The sequence below is a fragment of the Phyllobates terribilis genome, unplaced genomic scaffold (assembly GCF_046119375.1).
Source record: "Phyllobates terribilis strain yellow unplaced genomic scaffold, ASM4611937v1 Scaffold_9__5_contigs__length_417890890, whole genome shotgun sequence".
NCBI lineage: Eukaryota > Metazoa > Chordata > Amphibia > Anura > Dendrobatidae > Phyllobates > Phyllobates terribilis.
Genome location: NW_027362769.1, coordinates 277,875,545 through 277,903,163, shown reverse-complemented (window position 1 = coordinate 277,903,163; position 27,619 = coordinate 277,875,545). Strand labels below are relative to the sequence as shown.

The 27,619-nt window shown below is 43.4% G+C and overlaps 1 protein-coding gene across 4 annotated transcripts in view; it reads right to left on the bottom strand.

Moving 5' to 3' along the window:
* Positions 1–27,619, bottom strand: part of TNRC18 (trinucleotide repeat containing 18) — a 739,821-nt gene that overhangs the window by 290,008 nt on the left and 422,194 nt on the right. For all 4 annotated transcript variants that reach the window (XM_073647819.1, XM_073647820.1, XM_073647817.1 and 1 more), the window contains exon 17: positions 19,973–20,173. In XM_073647819.1, the coding sequence (XP_073503920.1) occupies positions 19,973–20,173 (201 nt within the window). The remainder of the gene's footprint in view (positions 1–19,972; positions 20,174–27,619) is intronic.

The following is a 27,619-nucleotide window of genomic DNA, read 5'->3' as shown; positions in this document are numbered from 1 at the left end:
ACAACAAGATCGCGTACAAGTGGGGCTACCTGGTGAAGCTGATCTAAACTAAAAATGGAGTCACACACATCCTGACATCTCCCTAAGATGCCATGACTCTGCCGCAGAAGTGGTCGCTGGCGAGGAGACAAGTTCCCCACTAAAGAAGAAGAAACCACTGACGCTGAGGAAGGAGTGGACCTGAACAAACAGCAAGTTTATTCCCCTAATCATTTCAGCTGTTCTGCCTAGATCCTTTTTTAGAGCAGACTATACAACTATTGTTTTCTTCTCAATAGTCTGTGGAAGCACAGACTATTCTTCTTTCTTTCTTAAACTCTCCACCCCGTTATATACTGGATAACGGTGCAAGTCAAGTAGGTTCAATTACAACTGGACTCTATTTCTGGAACTGTTACAGTTATTTTACATTCAAAAATTCAAATGGCGCTCTTTCCTTTCCGAGCCCTGCCGTGAGCCCAAACAGTCGTTTTCCCAGACATATGGGATATCTGCTTACTCATGAGAAATTACACAAGAAACTGCATGGTGCAATTTCTCCTGTTACCCTTATGAAAATGCAAAATTGGGGGCTGAAAAACATTTTTGTGGGAAAAATGTGAAATTTTTTTTTACGGCTCAATGTTATAAATTTCTGTGAAGCACCTGGGGGTTCAAGGTGCTCACCACACATCTAGATAAGTTCCCTGAGTGGTCTAGTTTCCAAATTTGTTATTTCCCCATCTTTCCCTAACTGTCTAGTGGTGATGTATAGACTTAGTATATATTTTGTTTACGGTACTTCACATTTCTAGCATCAATGCGAAAGGGTTAAACGGTCCGTTTAACCCCTTTACAACCCAAGGTGGTTTGCACAGTAATGACCAGGCCAATTTTTACAACTCTGACCAGTGTCACTTTATGAGGTAATTACTCTGGAAAGCTTCAACGGATCCCCCTGATTCTGTTTTTTCGTGACATATTGTACTTCATGACTGTGGTAAAATTTCATCGATATCACTTGCATTTATTTGTGAAAAAATCGGAAATTTGGCGAAAATGTTGAAATTTTGCAATTTTCAAAATTTGAATTTTTATGCCCTTAAGTCAGAGAGATATGTCACACAAAATAGTTAATAAATAACATTTCCCACATGTCTACTTTACATCAGCACAATTTTGGAACCAAAATTTTTTTTTATTAGGGAGCTATAAGGGTCAAAAGTTGACCAGCGATTTCTCATTTTTCCAACAAAATTTACAAAACCATTTTTTTAGGGACCACATCACATTTGAAGTCACTTTGAGGCGTCTTTATGACAGAAAATACCCAAAAGTGACACCATTTTAAAAACAGCACCCCTCAAGGTGCTCAAAACCACACTCAAGAACTTTATTAACCCTTCAGGTGCTTCACAGGAATTTTTGGAATGTGTAAGAAAAAAATAAACATTTAACTTTTTTCACAAAAATGTTATTTTAGGCCCAATTTTTTTTATTTTCGCAGGGGTAACAGGAAAAAATGGACCCCAAAATTTGTTGTGCAATTTCCCCTGAGCACGCAGATACCCCATATGTGGGGGAAAAAAATGTTTGAGCGCACGGCAGGGTTTGGAAGGGAAGGAGCGCCATTTGACTTTTTGAATGTAAAATTTGCTTGAATAATTAGCAGACGCCATGTTGTGTTTGGGGAGCCCCTGATGTGCCTAAACAGTGGAAACTCCCCACAAGTGACATCATCTTGGAAACTAGACCACTCAGGGAACTTATCTCGATGTGTGGTGAGTACCTTGCACCCCCAGGTGCTTCACAGAAGTTTATAACATTGAGCCGTAAAAAAAAAAATTTCACATTTTTCCCACAAAAATGTTTTTCAGCCCCCAATTTTGCATTTTCATAAGGGTAACAGGAGAAATGGCAAAATGCAGTTTGTTGTGTAATTTCTCCTGAGTAAGCAGAAACGACTGTTTGGGCGCACGGCAGGGCTCGGAAAGGAAAGAGCGCCATTTGACTTTTTGAATGTAAAATTTGCTTGAATAATTAGCGGATGCCATGTTGCGTTTGGAGAGCACCTGATGTGCCTAAATAGTAGAAACCCCCCACAAGTGACACCATCTTAGAAACTAGACCCCTCAGGGAACTTATCTCGATGTGTGGTGAGTACCTTGCACCCCCAGGTGCTTCACAGAAGTTTATAACATTGAGCCGTAAAAACAAAATTTTCACATTTTTCCCACAAAAATGTTTTTCAGCCCCCAATTTAGCATTTTCATAAGCGTAACAGAAATTGCACCATGCAGTTTGTTGTGCAATTTCTCCTGAGTAAGCAGATACCCCATATATGGGGGAAAACCACTGCTTGGGCATACGGCAGGGTTCGGAAGTGAAGGATCACCATTTGACTTTTTGAATGTAAAATTTGCTTGAATAATTAGCGGCTATGCCCCTGATGTGCCTAAACAGTGGAAACCCCACACAAGTGACACTATTTTGGAAACTAGACCCCTGGGGAACTTATCTAGATGTGTGGTGAACACCTTGAACCCCCAAGTGCTTTACAAAAGTTTATAACATGGAGCAGAGAAAATAAAAAAAATCTAACTTTTTCCACAAAAATTATGTTTTAGCCCCAATTTTTTTTATTTTCACAAGGGTAAGAGGAGAAAATGGACCCAAAATGGCTAATACCCCATATGTGGGGAAAATACAGTGTTTTGGCGCACGGCAGAGTTCAGAAGGGAAGGAGCACTGTGTGATTTTTTTGAACGCAAAATTGGCTGGAATCGAGAGGGGAAGCCATGTCACGTTTGGCGAGCCCGTGATGTGCCTAAATAGTGGAAACCCCCCACAATTGACCACATTTTGGAAACTACACCCCTCGAGGATTTTATCAATGGGTATAGTGAACACTTTGAACCCAGAGGTTCGACACAGAATTTGATAACATTAGGTCATCATATGGAATAAGTTGTCATTAGTTTTGAGCGCAAGTGCTCGCTACTTGAGTTTGCATCGGCTCCTCAGGTATGCACCATGTATTGCAGGTGCTCGAGTCCCCGCCCGCATGTTTCACGGTTATTAGACACCCAAAGAAAAACATGCGGCGATATCTCGTACATAACAGGCAATCCCCGCAAGGGTTTTTTGGCTGCGAAGCATATGGGGCGGAGAATTGAGCATGTCACTCGAGCACCCGCAATACTCAGTGCATACCCGAGCACCCGATGCAAACTCAAGTAGTGAGCACTTGCGCTCAACACTAGTCGCCATATCGTCATCTTTTTTTTTCACTTTTGAAAAAAATCCCAACCCTAATCCTAGCCCTACCCTAACCCCAACCCTAGCCCAACCCTAACCCAAACCTAACCCCAAACCTAGCCCAACCCTAACCCCAACCCAAACCCTAGCACAACCCTAACCCGAGAGTTTAATTTTTACGCCGTTCCTCGTGCGGTATAAGTGATTAGACGACTTTATTCTTCGGGTCGGTGTGATTACAGCGATACCAGAATCATATCGAATTTTTATGATTGACGGCTGTCACACACTAAAATAAGCATTTTTTTGTAAAATCTAGTTTTTGCATCGCCATATTTTGAGAGCTATAATTTTGCCATATTTTGCCCGACAGAGTCATATGACGACTTGTTTTTTGCGGGATGAGTTGACGTTTTTATTGGTGCCATTTTCAGGCACGTGACATTTTTTGATCGCTTTCTATTCCGATTTTTGGGAGGCACAGTAAACAAAAACCAACAATTCAGGAATTGTTTTATTCTTTTATTTTATTTTTTTATGCTGTTCCGCGTGTGGTAAAATTTATAAGGTAGCTTTATTTTTTGGTTCAGTACCTTTACAGCGGTACCACATTTATATTGTTTTTCTATGTTTTGGTGCTTTTACGCAATAAAAGCTATTTTATAGAAAAAAATATTTTTTGCATCGCTTTATTCTGAGAGCTATAACTTTTTTATTTTTTGGCTGATGGAGCTGTATGGTGCTTGTTTTTTGCGGGACATGATGCATTTTCAGCGGTACCATTTTTATTTATATTCGTCTTTTTGATCGCGTGTTATTCCATTTTTGGCTTGGCAGTAAGATGATAAAGCATTGCTTTTTGCTTCGTTTTTTATTTATTTTTTTTACTGTGTTCACTAAAGGGGTTTACTAGTGGGACAGTTTTATAGGTCAGGCCGTTCCGGACACGGCGATACCAAATATGTGTACTTTTTTTTTTCATAATATTTATTGATGGGTACATTATATTTTTATTTTTGGTGTATTATTTTCTTTATTTTTTTTTTTTTTTTTAACTATTTTTACAATTATTTTTTTCCACTTTGACACTTTTTTTTACTTTTATTCTTTGTCCCACTATGGGACTTTCACTTTTTTTTATTCTGATATCCTGTACAGCACAGGGATGGAGCACCATCCCTGTGCTATACAGGCACACCATCCCTGTGCTATACAGGCTGTCAGCGCTGCAGATGCAGAAGATATTTTGGTCATGCACTGCGCATGACCAAAATATCTTCCTGCTGTCTGGTGACCCGGATGTTGTCATGACGACATCGGGTCATCATGGCAACATCCGGGAAGAAGCGGCAGACAGCGCTGGAGGTCGGCAAGAGAGGTGAGTATCCCGATCACCTCCCCTTGCCATCGCAATGATGCGATCGACTTCGATCAAAGCATTGCGGGGGTTAATGTGCCGGGAGTGCTGCGGGACCGCTCCCAGCACATAGCATCGGGTGTCAGCTGTGACAATCAGCTGACACCCGGTGGCGATCGTGCCCGCACAGCCTGTGTGCGGGCGCGATTGCAAAGGCGTATTAATACGGGTCAGGCTCTTAAAGCCCAGGGCGCAGATAAATATTAATAAGTCTTTGGCTTTAAAGGGGTTAAAAGATCCCTCCTCTGGAGAGAGGCCCAGGCTCTTAAAGCCGAAGTTCTGTTCGTTCAAGAAACTCACTTAAATAGTAATGATGCACACAGGTTGCAGAACAGAAACTTCCTCAATGTGTTTCACTCTCACACAATTGGCAAAACAGGGGAGTAGTATAGCGATAAAAAACACTGTTGCCTTCCAATTGATCAACAGCATTGTAGACGATGAAGGCAGATACCTCATATTGGTTTGCAGCATAAATAACAAAACCTACACAATCGCCTCCATACACGCTCCTAATTCTAAGCAGATTTATTTTCTTAAAGAAACTTTAGCGGTAATAACAGATGCAAAAAAAGGCGCCCTCCTAGTGTGCGGAGATTTTAATATCACTCCATGCCCCAACATAGACAAATCTGTACATTCTCAAAGAAAAGAAAAAGCTCGTTCCCTTTCTCAAATCCTCCAGGTGGAAGAACTCTATGATGTCTGGCGTGTTTTGCACCCTTCCAAATATGATTACACGCTCTATTCACACTCTCACAAAGGCTACTCAAGAATTTACTTAACTATTACAGATAAATGGTTATTACAGGACATCCAAAAATCCACGATAGGTAATATCACGTTGTCAGACCATGCCCCTGTCTCATGCTACATTAGAGAGGGATTTAATTATACGACATACTCCCCATGGAGAGTAAATAATTACCTAATCACATAAAATTAGGCCTCAACTGCAGGAGACCCTGAAAGAATATTTTATAATTAATAATATGCCCAATGTGACCGCATCAACAGTATAAGGCTTACATCAGAGGAAAATTAATCCAAAGACATCCCGAAACAAAAAAGAAAGAATGCGCCAAATAGAGGAAATAACCAAAACATAGCCTCACTAGAAGAAATGCACAAAAACAACCCAACAAATACAACTCTCCAAAAATTACAAAAATGAAGATACGATTTATATCAAATGCTCCAACACAAATACGAGCATAACTTACAGAAAAACAAAGCTAAGGCTGAGTAACCACAATGCGGATTTAATGTGTTTCCGTGGCGGCATTTCCGGCATTTTAATAGGTCTCCCATGTTTCCCAATGATAATCCGCATGTGCTGTGCACATGCTGTGGAGATTTCCACTGCGGATTATCATTGCGTAAAAATCCGCAGCACAACCATTAATTGTGCGAAATAGCGGCGAAATCGCCGCCATTGACTTGCATTGGACCGCATAATATCCGCATAACTACATGTACACATGCGGATATTATGCGATTCAGTGCGCGGACGGTACTCGAGTCTGGAGAAGAGGAGACTCTCCTCCAGACCCGGGGTACCATAGTACCTGTAAGCAAAAAAAGAAATAAAATAAAAAATAACCTTATACTCACTTTCCGATGGCCCCCGCTTTGCTCCCGGCGTCGCTGCTGGCTCCGTGGCGGGTACCGGTGATGTAAAAGAACTTTCCATGACGTCAGTGGTCATGTGACAGGTCACGCGACCTCTGCCATCGGCGGTGGCTGACCAGTCACTTGACCGCTGACGTCATGGAAGGTCCTTTTACATTACTGGTACCCGCCACGGAGCCAGCAGTGATGCCGGGAGCAGACCGATGCCGCCGGAAAGGTGAGTATAAGGTTATTTTTTATGTTCTAATTCTTTTTTTTTAACATTATGCTGGTCACACAATATAAATCCATGCCGGTTGCATAGATTTATATTGTGTGACCAACTTTCAAGCACTTTTCCAAGTGATGCTAAAATTGCTTGGAAAAGCACTTGACAAAAGCATGTGAAATCGCATGTGAAAAATGCTTGTCCCTGGCAGAAACGCTCAGGAAAATCCAGAGCATTTCTGCAACGTGGCCACATAGCCTAAATATTAATGGCAGGTAAACAGGGCAGGTAAAATATTAGCGAACAAATTCAAAGCTAAAATGACTAAACAAAGATTACCATATATACATAATGACCAAAATGATAAAATATACAATCCTAAAGAGATCGCTAATACCTTCGCAAATTTTTACTCATCCCTATAAAATTTACAAGAAAACAATACAACACCATAACCTAATGCCCAACTGATCAATCAATTTTTAGAAAGTATAAAACTACCCCAAATATTAGAAGATAAATTAAATATATTAAACCAACCAATATGCCAACTAGAAATAAAGCAAACAATTAGAGAAATGAAAAAAACACAAATCCCCTGGCCCTGACGGACTAACAAGTGAATATTTTAAACTATTTGAAGAAATACTAACCCCTTTTATAGCTCCAGTTTTTCAAAACATTGTTGAAACTGGGAATATCCCAAAAGAAATTATCCAGGCAACAACTGTACCTCTCCCCAATCTGGGGAAAGCACCTGACCGAGCTATCAACTTTAAGCCAATATCATTACTGAATAAAAATTTATTCTAAAATATTAGCTAACAGAATCTCAGAAATAATCTTGGATTTGGTACAAAAAGACCAAGTAGGATTTGTTAAATCTGGACAGACGTTAGACGGTACAAGGAGAATGATTGATATTATTTATGCAGCTGGGAGAAAATGGACACCCTCGGTGCTCCTTTCTTTGGACGCCGAACGGATTTGACTAATCTATTGTCATCATCCCTTTCCTTCCCTCTTACCTTTTATACTTTGTTTGATAAAAGTTACTAACTAGTGATGAGCGAGCACTAAAATGCTCGGGTACTCGTTGCTCGGGTCGAGCAAATTGGAATACTCGGGTGCACGACCCGAGCAAAGAGCCCAATGTAAGTCTATGGGAAAGTCGAGTATTTTTCAGGCGGCTCCCCACAGCGGTCTGCAGAGGGCCTAAAAATTGCCCAAATCGATGGGAACAGTGCTCAAATGACATGGGAACAGCATGGGTAAGACCCCTGGAAGCATTTCTGACTCCCAGGTCACTGCTGTCAACAACGTTGTAAGAGTATGACGCCAGTTTTACGGACTCACAATAAAACATACAAAAACAAAACCAAAATGGATTTTCCTGACAAACATGTTAGGGAACATCCTTTCCAGGGTAATGACTTGAATAGAAGGTAAAATAAATAACCAAAACCAAAAATACTCCTCCACACCTTGGGCTATGTTCACATGTAGCGTTTTTGATGCGTTTTTGCACTTTTGCATTGCTTTAAACAAAGACAAATGCATTCACTGGGAAATGTCATTTTAACATTTTACGACCTTATCTGGCCATGTGGTGTGTGAGACATCATCAGACACATACAATGCTGAAAAGACATGGGAACAGCATGGGGAAGACCTCTGGAAGCATTTCTGACTCCCAGGTCACTGCTTAAAAGTGTGCACATCATAAGTGATCCTTGGCGCATGCGAAGATGCCTCCCGCCATGCACCTGTCGTTGCAGACTTGCAACAATCACCGTCCACGTCCTTGTCCCAGTGCAGAGTTCAGTTGTCCCTACCCCATTCCTTGGAATGCAAGTGCAAGTATGCAGCCAGCCACCCACCAGAGCACTCACAGGCCGCAATAATAAACTGCCAGATTTCTGGGCAGCGGCTTGCACTAGAAATGTGGCCTTTTAGGCTCGTGGAGGCGAAAGCTGTCCACAATATTATGGCGGCGGCGACCGGGTATCCATACTCGGTCCACAGACGCCACTATTTTTCCTGGTATCGTGTCCGCCTTCCACAAGCATGGGTCCCACAACATTACCCCTGCCCTCCCCAGTGCACTTACTGGGAAGGATTGCCTACCCACAAACACGTGGACAGGTAAATGTGGCCAGGGACGGTACGGAGCCGGTCCACAGCTTTTTTTGCTGAGAGTTGTATTTAGCTCAGTGAAAGGACTGGCATAGAGGGAAACCATATCTACTCTGGGTGTCAGTTCTCCCAGAAAGTCCTCTAATGCAGCTTGCTGCAGAAGCAATGGCAGCCTGTCCAACATCAACTCCCACTTGACGGTGGTGCTTTGACACACACACATCTTTCTTTGCGCATTTAATTTCATGACTACAGAGTTGGGCAATGGCCTTTTCTGCAATGCGGTTTGAGAAATAACATGCATAAGCACGTCCGATCCACATTTAAAAAGCAATCATAGTGTCTGGGAACCTTCTCCCACACTTTTCTTAGCCAAGGCTGCTTCTTGGTAGGGATGGACAGACCCACCAGAAAAGGGGAGACTCCTCCGGTGGGCCCTGGCTTCTCCTTCAGGAGAGTTCATAGTGCCGAGGTGAGACCATGATGATGATAGAGACCACCATCTGCTTAGTTTTCTGTTACTTGGACTCCAAGCGCAAGTATGCAGCCAACCACCCACCCGCCCACTCACAGGCCGCAATACTAAACTGCCAGATTTCTGGGCAGCTGCTTGCACTTGAAATGTGGCCTTTTAGGCTCATGGAGGCGGAAGCTGTCCACAATCTTATGGCAGCGACGGGTATCCATACTCGGTCCCCAGCCGCCACTATTTTTTCCGGTATCGTCTCCGCCTTCCACAAGCACGGGTCCCACAACATTACCCGTGCCCTCCCCAGTGCACTTACTGGGAAGGACCGCCTACCCACAAACAAGTGGACAGGTGAATGTGGCCAGGGACAGTACGGAGCCAGTCCACAGCTTTTTTTGCTGAGAGTTGTATTTAGCTCGGTGAAAGGACTGGCATAGAGGGAAACCGTATCTACTCTGGGTGTAATTTCTCCCAGGAAGTCCTCTAATGCAGATTGTTGCAGAAGCATTGGCAACCCGTCCAACATTAACTCGCACTTGACGGTGGTGCTTTGACACACACACATCTTTCTTTGCGCATTTAATTTCATGACTACAGTGTTGGGCAATGGCGGTTTGAGAAATAACATGCATAAGCACGTCCGATCCACATTAGAAAAGCAACCATAGTGTCCGGGAACCTTCTCCCACACTTTTCTTAGCCAAGGCTGCTTCTTGGCAGGGATGGACAGACCCACCAGAAAAGCGGAGACTCCTCCAGTGGGCCCTGGCTTCTCCTTCAGGAGAGTTCATAGTGCCGAGGTGAGACCATGATGATGATAGAGACCACCATCTGCTTAGTTTTCTGTTACTTGGAATCCAAGCGCAAGTATGCAGCCAACCACCCGCCCGCCCACTCACAGGCTGCAATACTAAACTGCCAGATTTCTGGGCAACTGCTTGCACTTGAAATGTGGCCTTTTAGGCTCGTGGAGGCGGAAGCTGTCCACAATCTTATGGCAGCGACGGGTATCCATACTCGGTCCCCAGCCGCCACTATTTTTTCCGGTATCGTCTCCGCCTTCCACAAGCACGGGTCCCACAACATTACCCGTGCCCTCCCCAGTGCACTTACTGGGAAGGACCGCCTACCCACAAACAAGTGGACAGGTGAATGTGGCCAGGGACGGTACCGAGCCAGTCCACAGCTTTTTTTGCTGAGAGTTGTATTTAGCTCGGTGAAAGGACTGGCATAGAGGGAAACTGTATCTACTCTGGGTGTGATTTCTCCCAGGAAGTCCTCTAATGCAGATTGTTGCAGAAGCAATGGCAACCCGTCCAACATCAACTCGCACTTGTCGGTAGTACTTTGACACACAAACATCTTTCTTTGCGCATTTAATATCATGACTACAGAGTTGGGTAATGGCCTGATCTGCAATGCGGTTTGAGAAATAACATCCATAAGCACGTCAGATCTGCATTAAAAAAGCAGCCATAGAGTGTCCGGGAACCTTCCCCCACACTTTTCGTAGCCAGGACTGCTTCTCGGCAGGGTTGGACGGTCCCACCAGAGAATCCTCTGGTGTGCCTTGGCTTCTACCTCAGGAGAGTTCATGATAGCGCTAACTTTGCAGCTGCTATCATTAAAAACATTGTGCCCACTAGAGGATTTGATTCAGAGGGCTCTTGAGCGAGGGAGAAAGGTGAGCCCTGAGAATCAAATGCTCTGGTGGGCACAATGTTTTTCAATCTGAAACAGCTTCTCAGTGGAAGTTGTATTTCACCACAGCCATATTCTTTAGCTCGGTGAAAGGACTGGCATAGAGGGAAACCGTATCTACTCCGGCTGTCATTTCTCCGTCACCAGGTTCCGCCCATTGTCACACACGACAATGCCTGGCTGTATGTTCAGTGGTGAGAGCACAGATCAGGCTGCTGTGTTACAGCTTTCAACAACTCTGCAGCGCTGGACGGTTTGTCAATTAAGCATTAAGCATGTTATCTTCAGCACAGCCTGTTGCCGCTTGGCCAAGGCAGTGCTGCAGCGCTGTCAGCTTGTGACTAATGTGGTCATTTCGTATTTGGAGGAGGAGGTACAGGAGCTGAGCAATGTGATTACATTGAGGTTAAATTGGTGACACTGTTTTTTATACTAAAGAAAGATCTTATTGTTTTGGGTTTTTTTACGTTATTTTTTAAGACAAATGCATTCACTGGGAAATGTCATTTTAACATTTTACAACCTTATCTGGCAATGTGGTGTGTGACACATCATCAGACACATCCTGTTTTATTTATGATGGAGGGACTCTGAAAGTCATATAGCCTATTTTTATAGGGCCATCAGACGGCCCTTACTATTCTTAAAGGCCAGCAGTCGGCCCTCACTATTGTTAGAGAGCCATCAGCCAGCTATGCTTTGTTGTTCCCATTATTAACAAGTGGGTCTCCTATATTGTTATTGCGTATCCAGTGTCTGCAAGGGCTGCCAAAAATTTGGACGCAACCCAATACCCCTTTGAAGAGACATAGAGGAGGGTCTCAGTAAAAAAATGTTCCCATTATAAAGGAGCGGGTCTCCTATAGTGGTAATGTCCGTGCTGCGACTGCAAGGGCTGCCAAAATTTGGGAAAAATCCCACTAAGAATTTAAAAACACATAGAGCAGGGCCACAGTAACGACAAATTCCCATTAGAAAGGAGAGAGTCTGCTATACAGTTATAGGTTATGCAGTGAGTCCAACGGCTGACCAATTTTAGGAAAAGCCCCACTAAGAATTTAAAGACACACAGAGCAGGGCCACAGTAACAAGTACGACATGTTCCCATTAGAAAGTAGAGGGTCTGCTATACAGTTATAGGGTATGCAGTGAGTCGAACGGCTGACCAATTTTAGGAAAAACCCCACTAATAATTTAAAAACACATAGAGCAGGGCCACAGTAATGACAAATTCCCATTAGAAAGGAGAGAGTCTGCTATACAGTTATAGGGTATGCAGTGAGTCCAACGGCTGACCAATTTTAGGAAAAACCCCACTAAGAATTTAAAGACACACAGAGCAGGGCCACAGTAACAAGTACGACATGTTCCCATTAGAAAGGAGAGGGTCTGCTATGCAGTTATAGGGTATGTAGTGAGTCCAAAGGCTGACCAGTTTTTAGGAAAAACCCCACTAAGAATTTATAGACACATAGAGCAGGGCCACAGTAACGACAAATTCCCATTAGAAGGAGAGGGTCTGCTATACAGTTATAGGGTGTGCAGTGAGTCCAACAGCTGACCAATTTTAGGAAAAACTCCACTAAGAATTTAAAGACACATAGAGCAGGACCACAGTAACAAGGTACGACATGTTCCCATTAGAAAGGAGAGTCTGCTATACAGTTATAGGGTATGCAGCGAGTCCAACGGCTGACCAATTTAAGGAAAAACCCCCACTAAGAATTTAAAGATACATAGAGCAGGGCCAGAGTAACAAATTCTCATTAGAAGGGAGAGGGTCTCCCATAGTGTTGGCCTAAGAAGTGAATGCAAGGGCTGCCAAAAATTGGGAGGCACTCCATTGACCCTTGGAAGAGACTTAGAGGGCCTCATAAAAAAAAAGTTTCCCATTAGAAAGGAGCGGGTCTCCTATACTTGTAATGCCATGCACTAAGTGTATGGGCTGACAAACATTTACCCCCGGGGGGTATACATGAACATACTGTATAAAAACATTTTGTTTACGGGCATCATAAACACCCTTTAAAAAAATTATGTGGGTGTTGCATCACGGACCACGGTCACTCTAGTGATGTGGTGGAGGATGAGGATGAGGAGAAAAAGGAGGACAAAAGCAAATAGCCAAAATCAGGAAGCATATACCCATTTGTGGGTGTGAAGAGGTGCATGGGAATACACCTACCAAAAAAAGATACTGGATTTGAGTTTATGTTACGCTGCTATCATTCGGTGGTGTTGAGAAGTCTGGCCCAATCCAGCCCTTGTTCATTTTTATAAGAGTCAGCCTGTCAGCATTTTCAGTTGACAGGCGGATGCGCTTATCAGTTATAATTCCACCAGCGGCACTAAAAACCTGCTCTGATAAAACGCTAACTGCAGGGCAGCCCAGGACCTCCAAGGCGTAGAGAGCCAGTTCATTCCACGTATCCAGCTTGGATAGCCAATAATTAAAAGGCACAGAGGAATCACGGAGGACTTGGTACGGTCGGCTAGGTAATCTCTCAGCATCTTCCCAAACTTTGCACTCCTTGTGAGAGTACCCCGCACTTCAGAGCCTGTGAAATGGGAGGGTCTGAGAAAACTGTCCCAGAACTTTGACAGTGTTGCCCTGCCTCTGCTGGATTGCACTTGTGTCTCTCTCGCCGGTACGCCTTGGTTGTCCAACGAACTGTGACCTCTGCCACCAGCGTTTTCAAATGGGAATTTTTTTAATAGTTCCGCAACAAGGGCCTTCATGTACTCCCCCATTTTTGTACAAAGTCCACCTCATGAATAAGAGATATAAAGTTCTCCTTGTAGCGTGGGTCTAGAAGTGTCACCAACCAGTAATGACTGTCACCCAAAATTTTGAGAACGCAAGGGTCATGGGAAAGGCAGCGTAACATAAACTCAGCCATGCGTGCCAGACTGCTAACAGGCAAGACTTCCGTGTCCTCACCAAGAGGATGATTGACCATGCTCTCCTCCTCCTCTCTGTCCTCTGGCCATCCACGCTGAACAGACGATATGACAGTTGTGCAGGTAGTACCGTCTATAGCGCATGAAACTAGCTCCTGTTTTTCCTCCTCCTCTTCCTCATTGTCACCCAATCCACGTTGGGATGAGATGAGGCTGGGCTGTGTGTAATCACCCTGTATGGTTCCTTGCTCCATCTCATCGTGCTCCGCCTGCAATGCATCCTCTTTGATTGTGAGCAGAGAGCGTTTCAGAAGACAGAGAAGCGGGATGGTGACGCTAATTATGGCGTCATCGCCGCTCATCATCTTGGTGGAGTCCTCAAAGTTTTGGAGGATGGTACATATGTCTGACATCCATTTCCAGTCCTGAGGTCTTATGTGTGGAGTCTGAACTGAATACAAACGGCCTTGTTGATGCTGGTACTCAACAACTGCCCTCTTCTGCTCACAAATCCTTCCCAACATCTGCAGTGTAGAGTTCCAACACGTGGGGACATCACATACCAGTCTGCGAGCCGGAAGCTGCAAACACTGCTGAAACACGGCAAGGGCGGCGGAAGATGTAGATGACTTTCTAAAATGGCCACACAGGCGGCGTACTTTAACAAGCAGATCCGGCAGCTCCGGGTAGGATTTGCGAAACCGCTGAACCACGAGGTTAAGCACATGGGCGAGGCATGGTACGTGTGTGAGCTCCCCTCGCCTCAGAGCCGCCACCAGGTTCTGGCCATTGTCACACACTACCATGCCTGGCTGTAGGTTCAGCAGTGTGAGCCACAGATCTGCCTGCTCTTTCAGAGCTGTCCACAACTCTTCATCATTGTGCGGTTTTTCATCTAATCATATTAGCTTCAGCACAGCCTGTTGCGACTTGGCCGAGGCAATGCTTCCAGCTTGTCACTGATGTGGTCATTTCGGAGATAGAGGCTGAAGAGGAAGGGAAAGCTGAGGAGGATGAGGTGCAGGAGCTGTTGACTGTCGGGGTAACCCTGATTGACCAAGGGCCCGCAATCCTCGGCGTCGTGAGGACGTGTTACATCTTAAGGTCCGACTGGGTCCCGGCTTCCACTATTTTAACCAGTGTGCCGTCAGCGAGATGTACAGTCCCTGCCCACAAGCACTTGTCCACCTGTCCGTGGTTAGATGGACCTTCCCAGTAATTGCGTTGTTGAGGGCACAGCTAATGTTCTGGGACATGTGCTTGTGTAATACGGGGACGGCACACCGGGAGAAATAGTGGCAGCTGGAGACTGAGTACCGAGGGACGGACACCGCCATCAGGTTGCGGAAAGCTTTAGTCTCCACGAGCCTAAAAGGCAACATTGCGAGTGCAAGCATTCGCGAAATGTGTGAGTTTAGTAGTGTGGCCTGTGGAGTGTTGGCTGAGTATTTTCGCTTGCGCTCCAAAGACTGGGGTAGGGACAAATGAACGCTGCGCTAGGACAAGGACGGGGACGCTGAGGGTGGTAGTTATGAGTGTTCAACAACAGGTGCATGGTGGGAGGCTTTGCTGTTATGTGCATGAGCATGCTGGTGGTGGTCAGGCTGCTAGTTTTGCTACCCATGCTGGTGCTGGCCTGGCAGATGGTGCAAATGGCCTTTTTGGGGTTATTTGCAGAGTCTTTAAAAAACAACCAGACTCAGGAAGACCTAACAGATGTACTGGCAACTTCCGTCATGTTGGTATTCCGGGGAACGGTTGCCCGCCTTGTGTCTGTGGCCACCACACTGCTTGTTCCTGCCTGTTGTAGTGCTACGCCTCCCTCCCCGTGTGCTTCTGTCCTCGCTCTGCATGTCACCTTGCCAGGTTGGGTCAGTGACTTTGTCCACCACCTAGTCTTCCACTTCTGCACCCTGGTCCTCCTCCTGACTTTCTGGCAATTGTGTCTCATCATCATCCACCTCTTGCGACAGTAATTGCACTTTCCCACTGTCGCCTTCGTGTGACCGTTGCTGCTTTTTAGCCATCGATACACGCGTTCTCCTCTTGACCTACTTGAAACTGGCCGTACGAAGAGGCCCGAATCTATAAATGGAAAAGTGAATAGCTCTTCGGAGTGTCCAAGTATGGGATCAGTTGTCTCCGGGCACTCGGCATGGTGGAAGGAAGGAGGATCAGGGTGAGGACTACGCTGTCCAGGCTCACGGCTACTGAGACTTGACCGTGTGGAACACAGGGTGGTGGTGGTGGCTAAGTGACTGGAAGCATTATCTGCTATCCAACCAACAACCTTCTGATACTGACATAGGTTCAATAGTGGTGTGCTGCGGTCCCTATTAATGGGGACAGGAAGGTCGGGCGACAAGATGTGGGTGTTTGTTATGGCACAATTTCAGCTTGCCCACGGCAAGCACCATGACGTCCACTTCCCCGTCCCTTGCCATGCACCTTGCCCATTTTAAAAGGAGGACAATATTTTGCACAGTTGCTACAAATGGCTGGTATTGTACCGCAGTTATATGTAATACGTCTGATGGACGCCCACGGTTTTAAATAGCGGGCTTGTAGCTTCCTATTATTGCCAGCGACCACGTGTGAATAGCTTCACTGACACACTGCTGCCAAACTGTAAATGGACGACAATATTTTCCACGTTCACTACATATTTCTGGATTTTTATCGCTGTAATATCGGATCACGTCTGATGATGGTAAAGATCAGGCAGTATTCTGCAGTGGTAACAAGCAAATGGAGTAGTAAAAAGTTGTACACTATTACTTTTTTTAGAAAATAATCAGGATTAAGAGCAAAAAATAAAAGCCCAGATATCTAGCCCAATGGCTATCTGTATCAGGCAGCAGCAGCAGAAGCAGACAGAACGTGCAATGGACACGATCGTGCTGTATAGTGTTCACAAATTTCTCTGCCTAACTCCTGCTATCACTACTGAATATATGCAGCTGAATTAGTCCTCAGAACTTAGTCCTCAGGACTGTTAGTTCAAATGGATATGTATCCTCATGTGGAATACCTATGCCTAACTATTACACCACCACTTCTGTCCCTCACACAGCAGCAGCTCTCCCTACACTGCCTGAAGGTTAGACTGTGACGAATATAGCGTCACCAGGCCTTATATAGACCTGATGACGCTATACGGCCAGCCAATCACTGTAATGCCACAACCAAGATGGCTACGGCATTACAGTGAGTGGGAGACAATCCCTGCATGTTCATTGGCTCTCTAAAGAGCGCCAAACATGCAGGGTGGGGATCCGAGCTCCTGCCCGAGCATCCCAGAAATACTCGCCGAGTATTTCGAGCAGTGAGATCAGGTCCGGCTCCAGGTTTTAGTGGGCTCTGGGCGAAAGAGTCTCAGTGGTCCCTTTAACACATACCACGATTCATGATGCACAGATACCGCAGAGAAATATATATATATAGTACAACTAGCTATTGAACCCGTTCTACACCCGGGTGGCGAGCATTTTTATTGGTATATGGTCTCCCATGCTGGTATGTGCAGCCTCCCTCCTGGTATTTTTGCTGCCCCCATCCTGTCCCCACTATCCTATCCTGGTATGCATGGCACCCCTCATCCCTATCCTGGTATGCATGGCACCCCTCACCCCCAATCCTGCTATGCATGGCACCCCTCACCCCCAATCCTGGTATGCATAACTCCCTCATCCCCAATCCTGGTATGTGTGGCACCCCTCTCCCCCAATCCTGGTATGCGTGGCACCCCACATCCCCAATCCTGGTATGCATGGGCCCCTCATCCCCCAATAATGGTATGTGTGGTATCCCTCATCCTGGTTTGCATGGTTCCGTCACCCCCCAATCCTTGTATGCATGGTCCCCTCACCCACCAATCCTTTAATGTGTGGTACCCCCAATCCTGGTATGCATGGTCCCGTCACCCCCCAATCCTGGTATGTGTGGTACCCCTCACCCCCCAATCCTGGTATGCATGGGCCCCTCATCCCCCAAATAATGGTATGTGTGGTATCCCTCATCCTGGTTTGCATGGTCCCCTCACCCCCCAATCCTTGTATGCATGGTCCCCTCACCCACCAATCCTTTAATGTGTGGTACCCCCAATCCTGGTATGCATGGTCCCGTCACCCCCCAATCCTGGTATGTGTGGTACCCCTCACCCCCCAATCCTGGTATGCATGGGCCCCTCACATCCCAATATTGGTAAGCATGGGCCCCCTCACATCCCAATCCTGGTATGTGTGGTACCCCTCATCCCCCAATCCTGGTATGCATGGTCCCTTCACCCCGCAATCCTGGTATGAATGGTCCCCTCACACCCCAATCCTGGTATGTGTGGTACCCCTCACCCCCCCAATCCTGGTATGCATGGTCCCCTCACCCCCCAGTCCTGGTATGTGTGGTGAATACCGAGCATACTCGCTCATCACTAATTGCTATATATTTTGTATTATCTTTTATATACCTTTTGTATATTTGCAGCCATGCATATCATTAATTCACATATTTCGGGTATAATTTAATTGCGGAGATATAAAATTCATCTATTACAAGTGTGAATGAGAGCGTATGCTGTGAGTCTGGCTATTTCTATGCCTTGTACCCTGTAGATTATCTCGGACTGATGGTGCCCTGACGCAGCTACATATATGGAGTAAATGGAAGATTATCCTGGAGCAGAGCACCATTTTGTCTTGCCCTATATAGGTTTATGTGTCATTCAGACACAAATAGGCATATGTTGGAAGTCAACATGGACAATATCAATAATATGAATGACTGAACGCCCAATTTGATTCACAAACTCTGCATAGCACTAAAGGTCACCAAAGGTCTACATCAAAGAGATAGACCATGTACTGTGGGGAGTCATAAAACCTGTGAGGCAGGAAGGCAATTGTGTGTCCTGGGGTGTGGTGCCTTTTGTCCAGTTAACAGAGTAAAAAGAGCACCTACAACTAATAGTTGGACACCTTGTCTGGTCTATTGGAATGTACTGTGGTAACACTACTCACTTGTCCTATACTGAGGTAGACACAGGAACACGTTGGTTTAAAGCTCGTGGTTGGTTTATTACTTCATAAACCAGCAAAAACAAAATCATAACATAAAACAACTCTTTCTGGCATAGCTGAAAATAAACAGCATGTAGAAAGTCCATTCCACTGCGGCTCCAGCTTTGTAAGAAACAACAAATGTCATCTCACACTTGAGCTCCAGACTGGAGACTTCCTTGCCTCCAAACACACAGAACACTCTAATCAACTCAGTGGCCAGACATTTACCTGTCGGATCACACCCTTGGGGTGGAGATATAGTGAGTAGCTATCCCGCCCATCTCTTACAGCTACTCACAAAAAAAACCCAACCCTGTCATGGCCAAGTAACACTTCAGCACCTAACATGCTGGAGAGAAACTTCCGGGTTTCACATCACCGAAGATAGCAATCTTCATAATACATATCTTCCCTCAAATACATTGTCAGTAACCCTGTCACGGTACATAACACCAGTGGTGGTTGGATAACATACCATTTGGCTGGGACATCTTGTCTCCAGTCTAAATGAATTGATCCTATCAGCCCTTTTTTGACACAAAGATCTATACACAAAGACGTCATCTGCAGGAAGATGAAGACCATAGCGATCAAGTTTGCCCCTTGACCCTCTAATCCAGGAGGGGGAACCTCAGGCCCGCAAGCCATTTACGTCTCTCGATCACATTTTCTCCGGCCACTGGGCAGATACTCGGGGATTACGGAGCTTGGGGCGGCAGATGTATTTCACAGCCGCCAGGCCTTTAATTTCTTCATTACTGAATGCTGAGGCGTATGCAGTGAAAGTCACCAGTGCTAGGATGTATCTTGTGGGAGGAGTTAGCACGCGATTTGTACAGCCCCCGAAGGATGGTATAAGTATTCAAAAGGCCCTTGACAAGAAAAAAAGGCTCCCTACCCCTGCTCTAATCCATTCTGGACCTAACAGTGCCACCTTCAGGAGAGAGTCAACATCAGCAGTCATGTGCATTTTCCTGGAGAACACAAGATTGTGAACTGATAGGATGGTATTACAATGTGGAGGTGCTATAGGAATGGAGAAAATACGGGCTATGTCTGAGAGCTGACGCCGAGAACAACAAGCAGGGAGAAAGCACTATCTGCTTGTCTTTGTTTTTTTCTATGTGCTTAAAAACTAATTCCTGGCCAAATTTAAGATTGGCCTGTGAGCAGGAAGGTGTACTGCACAGCATAGAATACATGTCACAACTCACCTGTCAGATTTTGTTTATCTTCCTCGAATCTTCGTTTTTCATCCAAATGAACGATGGATGAAGGTTGAGACAAGATAGGATTAGGTGGTTCATTGGCAGCAAATCGTGCAAGAAGACCCAAACCGCTGTCCTCCATATGCGGACAAAGTAAGCTTTCCATATCATAACTGATATAATCTTCCTCCGCTTCAGAGCTATAATCTAAAAATTTAAGTGAAGAAAGACTATAAGGAAGATTACAATGTTTCAAGCATTTAAATAATGAAAACATTATTATTACCACCATTTAACAACTATTGATGAAAAAATGGAATGTTGTATACCTAGGATGATGGTCAGCAAAATACTCCAGAAAACTGCACAAGGGCTTGCATTGAAGTATTGGGAGTCATCTAATGGTTAGCATAAAACAGGCTTAAAGTGCTTATTAATCATGACAAAATATGTTCAAAAGATAAACATAACCCTAACTGGAGAACTTTGGTGTTCTAGTTGATGAATTATATTACATTTTAATACTTAAAGGAGACCTCTCATGTCCCCAAATGCAAATTAATATGCAGGCTACTAGCGTTCCAAAGCTGTCCTGCCACCTTACTGAAAACACGCCTACCGTGAGGAAATTAACTTTATTCCTCCTAGGAGCCAACAGAATTCAGAGGTGTGTCCAGACCAGCTTCAGTCACTGCTCAGTACATAGTAAAGGGCAGATGTAAGCACTCCAACAGCACTTTGACAGCTCACTTTGCAGCACATCTTTCAAACAAATGAGGCATGCTTATACAGGTGCATTTCACTAAATTAGAATATCATCAAAAAGTTAATTTATTTCATTTCTTCAATACAAAAAATTAAACTCATATATTATATAGAGTCATTACAAACAGAGTGATCTATTTCAAGTGTTTATTTCTGTTAATGTTGATGATTATGGATTACAGCCAATGAAAACACAAAAGTCATTATCTCAGTAAATTAGAATACTTTACAACACCAGCTTGAAAAGCGTTTTTAAAATCCGAAATTTTGGCCTACTGAAATGTATGTTCAGTAAATGCACTCAATACTTGGTCGGGGCTTGTTTTGCATCAATTACTGCATTAATACGACGTGGCATGGAGGCGATCAGCCTGTGGCACTGCTGAGGAGTTATGGAAGCCCAGGTTGCTTTGATAGCAGCCGTCAGCTCGTCTGCATTGTTGGTTCTGGTGTCTCTCATCTTCCTCTTGACAATACTCCATAGATTCTCTATGGGGTTAAGGTCAGGCAAGTTTGCTGGCCAATCAAGCACAGTGATCCTGTTGTTTTTAAACCAGGTATTGGTACTTTTGGCAGTGTGGACAGGTGCCAAGTTCTGCTGGAGAATGAAATTTCCATCTCGAAAAAGCTTGTCGGCAGAGGGAAGCATGAAGTGCTCTAAAATTTCCTTAAAGACGGCTGCGCTAACTTTGGTCTTGATAAAACACAGTGGACCTACACCAGCAGATGACATGGCTCCCCAAACCATCACTGATTGTGGAAACTTCACACTAGACCTCAAGCAGCTTGGATTGTGGCCTCTCCGCTCTTCCTCCAGACTCTGGGACCTTGATTTCCAAATGAAATTCAAAATGTACTTTATTCTGAAAATAACACCTTGGACCACTGAGCAACAGTACAGGTTTTTTTCTCCTTGGCCCAGGTAAGACGCTTCTGGCGTTGTCTATTGGTCATGAGTGGCTTGACACAAGGAATGTGACACTTGTAGCCCACGTCCTGGATACGTCTGTGTGTGGTGGCTCTTGAAACAATGACTCCAGCAGCAGTCCACTCTCCCCAAAATTTTTTAATGGTCTTTTCTTAACAATCATTTCAAGGCTGCGGTTATCCCGGTGCTTATGCACCTTTTCCTACCACACTTTTTCCTTCCACTCAACTTTCCATTAATATTCTTAGATACAGCACTCTGTGAACAGCCAGCTTCTTTAGCAATGACCTTTTGTCTTACCCTCCTTGTGGAGTGTGTGAATGACTGCCTTCTGGACATCTGTCAAGTCAGCAGTCTTCCCCATGATCGAGGAGCCTACTGAAACAGACTAAGGGACCATTTTAAATGCTTAGGAAGCATTTGCAGGTGTTTTTTGTAAATGATTCTGATACTGAACATACATTTCAGTAGGCCAAAATTTCGGATTTTAAAAACGCTTTTCAAGCTGGTGTTGTAAAGTATTCTAATTTACTGAGATAATGACTTTTGTGTTTTCATTGGCTGTAAGCCATAATCATCAACTTTAACAGAAATAAACACATGAAATAGATCACTCTGTTTGTAATGACTCTATATAATACATGAGTTTCACTTTTTGTATTGAAGAACTGAAATTAATTAACTTTTTGATGATATTCTAATTTAGTGAGAAACACCTGTAGTTGCCACTCATTGTGACTGAAGCTGCTCTTGGCATGCCTTAATGACTGACAGCCAACGACTTCTGGGAGAAATAAGGTTGATTTTCTCTGAGTAACTGTGCTTTTGGCAGGGTGGCTGGATTGCTTTGGAATGCCATTAGCCAGCAGAATAAACGTCTATCTGGAAGTTAACAGCATTTAGGGTCATGCCAGGATCACCTTAAATGACGGAGGAAAGAATGGCACAGTTGTGCATAAATGATACTGTATATGCAAATAAGGGCCTAGGTAATATGGGAAGGTGAAATACAATGTACATTATGATATACTACAAGAGTATCATCCTGTTGTTACTAAGAAATATATAAAAGAAAATGATTCCAATAATACACCATTAATATGAAGGCTAGATTCTGTTATCAGTTTCAAACACTTCACAGTACTGTGGTAAGGTATTCTGCTTTTACTATGGTGTCAAAGGAAAATGTTCATATTTGACAAGAATAAAATTGTTACACTAGAAATCAGTAGTTTTTCGACAAGTTAAATCAAAACATTTGCGGAAAGCAATACAGATTATGTTTCCTTTTTTAACAAGGGCATAAATGTGTATTGATAGCCAGTAATTTAGCAGCATACATAAATGAACTTAAGGCAGACAGTAAATAGTTTATAGGTGAAAGATTTGTCAGACATTTTAAAGGAATCCAAATAAATGAGAGCTTGCCAAGAAAAAAAAAATAGACAAAAAGGGTTAGCTCATGCAGTCTAGGAATTATAGCACAGTTAATTCATACAAGCAGTGAGAATGTAATAAGATAAACAATGAAATTATAATAATGTTATCAAGATATTACACATTGACAAACAAGATGATTAGTAAAGCAGTCTAGCAAGGGAATAAAAGATATACAGACAATGAGCACAATACAGACCCATTAAAATTGTGGTATGTGTTTTATCACATCAGGCAGAGCATACAAAGCAGGCTCGATGAAGGCAGACCATAGACAGCTAAAGGGTCTTCTCTCACATTCTTACCCTTCATCATAAGAAATCTACTCTACCTCGAAGTCCACTGAGGGTGCATTTACTAACAATAAAATAGATGTAATAATATACGGTATATGCATATTCTGGCCATGAAACATCTGTACTCGGCAGATCAGTGTTTACTGTTCCTACTTAACATATTTGTTTGTAAAAGAAATGTTTTAGAATAGAATCATATCACTCATTAAAAAATGTGTATTGTAAAAAAAACAACACTCTAAAGAAATGTAACCCTTAATGTCAAACCCTAGTGATTACAGCATTAGTGACAAAATCATTTGATATATGGTGGTCATTAATGCTTGTTCATTGTACAGGGCATTTTGCTTTACATAATTTGAGAAAATTGAAAAATATAATATATTTACAAAAATGTGCCACTTCAATATTAACATTAAAAGCTTTAATTTTTAATTGTCTGGTTATTATTTTTACTTACCAAAGGAAATAAAAAAACCTCTCAATTGAATATTTATAATACAGAAGCTGTAAATATTGCACACGACACAGGACTAATTTAATATTGTGTAGGTTCAAAACATGGCAACAAACTTGGAAAAGGTGCAACCTAATAAATATATTTCCATCAGTATTGCCTTGAAAATTGGTTCAGATAACAATGCTTAGTCCTGGCTATACTGTTATCTGCCTGGATGCAAAGTAAAATATTTAAATAAAGCACATGCTAAGTATACCCAGTAATTTGCTAAGGAGCAGAAGATTAGCTGTCAGGCTGGAAGAATTACTAATAAGAGGTTGGTGTTCAGAAGTTACCTACTTTACAGAGATCAAGGTTCTGATGGCTTGTAATCTGACCCACGCTGTTCGTTGTCTGCCCTACTCCAGCCAATCACTTTGCTTCCTTAGAACAGCCTTAGAGCAAACGCAAGAAACCGATACAGACATTCAAAGCATCATGGGTAAGGGTCAGGGGTGAAGGAATGCTCAAGCAGCTGCAAGGAAAAAGCAAGCATTCTAGAAAAGTTTGGTTAATTTCTGCACATTTTAGTATTACAGCAAGTCTCCGCAATATCCACTTCTCAAATATCCCCCTAGTGTCAGTGAAACAATATGGTTCTCCTTTCTTGTAATAGACAAATTTTATAATAATTTTAACAAAAAGGATGTATAAAAAAATTTGGGTTTAAATGTCTTTCTTACATTACATAAATAAAAGCGTAAAATATTAGCGTTACATAGTCTTTAATTTAAAGGTGTTGTCCACCTCTCGGGCAACCCCTTCTCAATCATTGTTTCCCCCAAGTAAAATTATAACAGCTATACTTACCACCGATGTCGGTGCTGTTCCAGAGGTGTCGGTACTGGCTCTCCCAGGGATCGTTTGACATTGTTATGAAAATCAATGCATGCGGCCGTTTCACTCTTCCATCCTAGACAAATCAGACATCCGGAGGAAGAGAGAACAGCCATTTTTCAGTTATGTCGGAAGGAGAGGGAAGTGAAGTGGCTGCTCATTGGCTGAAGGGATCATGTGACATTATGTCAAGTGAGCCCCAGGAGAGCCAGTGTAGACAACGCTGGAACGGTGACGACACCGGTGGGGAGTATAGCTGTTAGTTTACTTGGGGGGAAAAGTGATTGAGAAGGGGTTGTCGTAGTAGTGGACAACCCCTTTACATAGTTCTATTGTTTTTCCGTCCACAGCTTCTATAAGGACCTCTGTGGTTCCACAGTTAAGGAAAAGAAACAGGCTCTGACTACACATGAGGCTTGTTTGTATTGTGCGCCCATGAAGACAAATATGAGCTCTAGATGCACAAGAGTAGTCATTTTTAACTTTCACACATTAAAGCAATAATATAAGGTTGCAATAGAGTACATTGTTAAAGTATTTGCCCCCCCTTGAACTTTTCTACCTTTTACCACATTTCTGTCTTCAAACAAAGATCTAAAATTATTTTTGGGAAGAATCAACAAGTGGGACACAATTGTGAAGTAGAACAAAATTTATTGGATATTTTACACGTTTTAAAAAAAATAAAAAATGAAAAGTGGGGCGTGCAATATTATTCGGCCCCCTTGAGTTAATACTTTGTAGCACCACTTTTTGCTGTGATTACAGCTGCAAGTCGCTTGGGGTATGTCTCTATCAGTTCTGCACATCGAGAGGCTGAAATTCTTGCCCATCCTAACTTGCAAAACAGCTCGAGCTCATTGAGGTTGGCGTTTGTGAACAGCAGTTTTCAGCTCTTTCCACAGATTCTCGACTGGATTCAGGTCTGGACTTTGACTTGGCCATTCTGACACCTGGATAAGTTTATTTTTGAACCATTCCATTGTAGATTTTGCTTTATGCTTGGGATCATTGTCTTGTTGGAAGATAAATCTCCGTCCCAGTCTCAGGTCTTTTGCAGACTCCAACAGGTTTTCTTCCAGAATGGTCCTGTATTTGGCTCCGTCCATCTTCCCATCAATTTTAACTATCTTCCCTGTCCCTGCTGAAGAAAAGCAGGCCCAAACCATGATGCTGCCACCACCATGTTTGACAGTGGGGATGGTGTTTTGAGGGTGATGAGCTGTGTTGCTTTTACGCCAAACATATCGTTTTGCATTGTGGCCAAAAAGTTTGATTTTGGTTTCATCTGACCAGAGCACCTTATTCCACATGTTTGGTGTGTCTCCCAGGTGGCTTGTGGCAAATTTCAAACGAGACTTTTTATGGATATCTTTGAGAAATGGCTTTCTTCTTGCCACTCTTTCATAAAGGCCAAATTTGCGAAGTGTACGACTGATTGTTGTCCTATAGACAGACTCTCCCACCTCAGCTGTAGATCTCTGCAGTTCATCCAGAGTGATCATAGGCCTTTTGGCTGCATCTCTGATCAGTCTTCTCCTTGGTCGAGATGAAAGTTTAGAGGTACGGCCAGGTCTTGGTATATTTGCAGTGGTCTGATACTCCTTCCATTTCAATATGATCGCAAATGTGGTGCCAATATTCAAAAAGGGGACAAAAACCGAACTTGGAAATTATAGGTCAGAACGCTTAACCTCTACTGTGGGTAAAATCCTGGAGGGTTTCCTAAGAGATGCTATACTGGAGTATCTGAAGAAGAATAACCTCATGACCCAATATCAACATGGGTTTACGAGGGACCGTTCCTGTCAAACTAATCTGATCAGCTTTTCTGAGGAGGCAAGTTCTGAACTGGATCAAGGAAGTGCAGTGGATGTTGTGTATATGGACTTTTCAAAAGCTTTTGTTACGGTTCCACACAAAAAGTTGATACATAAAATGAGAACAATGGGGATAGGGGAAAATATATGTATGTGGGTTAAGAATTGGCTCAGTGATCGGAAACAAAGGGTGGTTATTAATGGAGCACACTCAGACTGGGTTTCAGTTAACAGTGGGGTACCACAGGGGTCAGTATTGGGCCCGCTTCTTTTTAACATATTTATTAATGACCTTGTAGGGGGCATACAGAGTAATTTTTCAATATTTGCAGATGACACTAAACTCTGCAGGGTAATCAATACAGAGGAGGACAATTTTATATTACAGGACGATCTGTGTAAACTAGAAGCTTGGGCTGATAAATGGCAAATGAGCTTTAATGGGGATAAATGTAAAGTAATGCACTCGGGCAGAGGAATTAAAATGTATAATTTTATGCTTAATTGTAAAACACTAGGCAAAACTGAAACTGAAAAAGACCTGGGTGTATTGGTGGACGACAAGCTCACATTTGGTGGCCAGTGTCAGGCAGCTGCTGCAAAGGCAAATAAAATAATGGGATGCATAAAAAGAGGCATAGATGCTCATGAGGAGAACATAATTTTACCTCTATACAAGTCACTAGTGCGACCACACTTAGAATACTGTGTACAGTTCCAGTCTCCGGTGTATAAGAAAGACATAGCTGAACTAGAGAGGGTGCAGAGAAGAGGGACCAAGGTTATTAGAGGACTGGGGGTTCTGCAATACCAAGACAGGTTATTACACTTGGGGTTATTTACTTTGGAAAAACAAAGGCTTAGGGGTGATCTTATTACTATGTACAAGTATATGAGGGGACAGTACATAGAACTTTCTACTGATCTGTTTACTCTGAGGCCTGAGACAGTGACAAGGGGGCATCTTCTACGTCTGGAGGAAAGAAGGTTTAATCATAATCACAGAAGCGGATTTACTGTAAGAGCAGTGAGACTGTGGAACTCTCTGCCGCATGTTGTAAGGAGTGATTC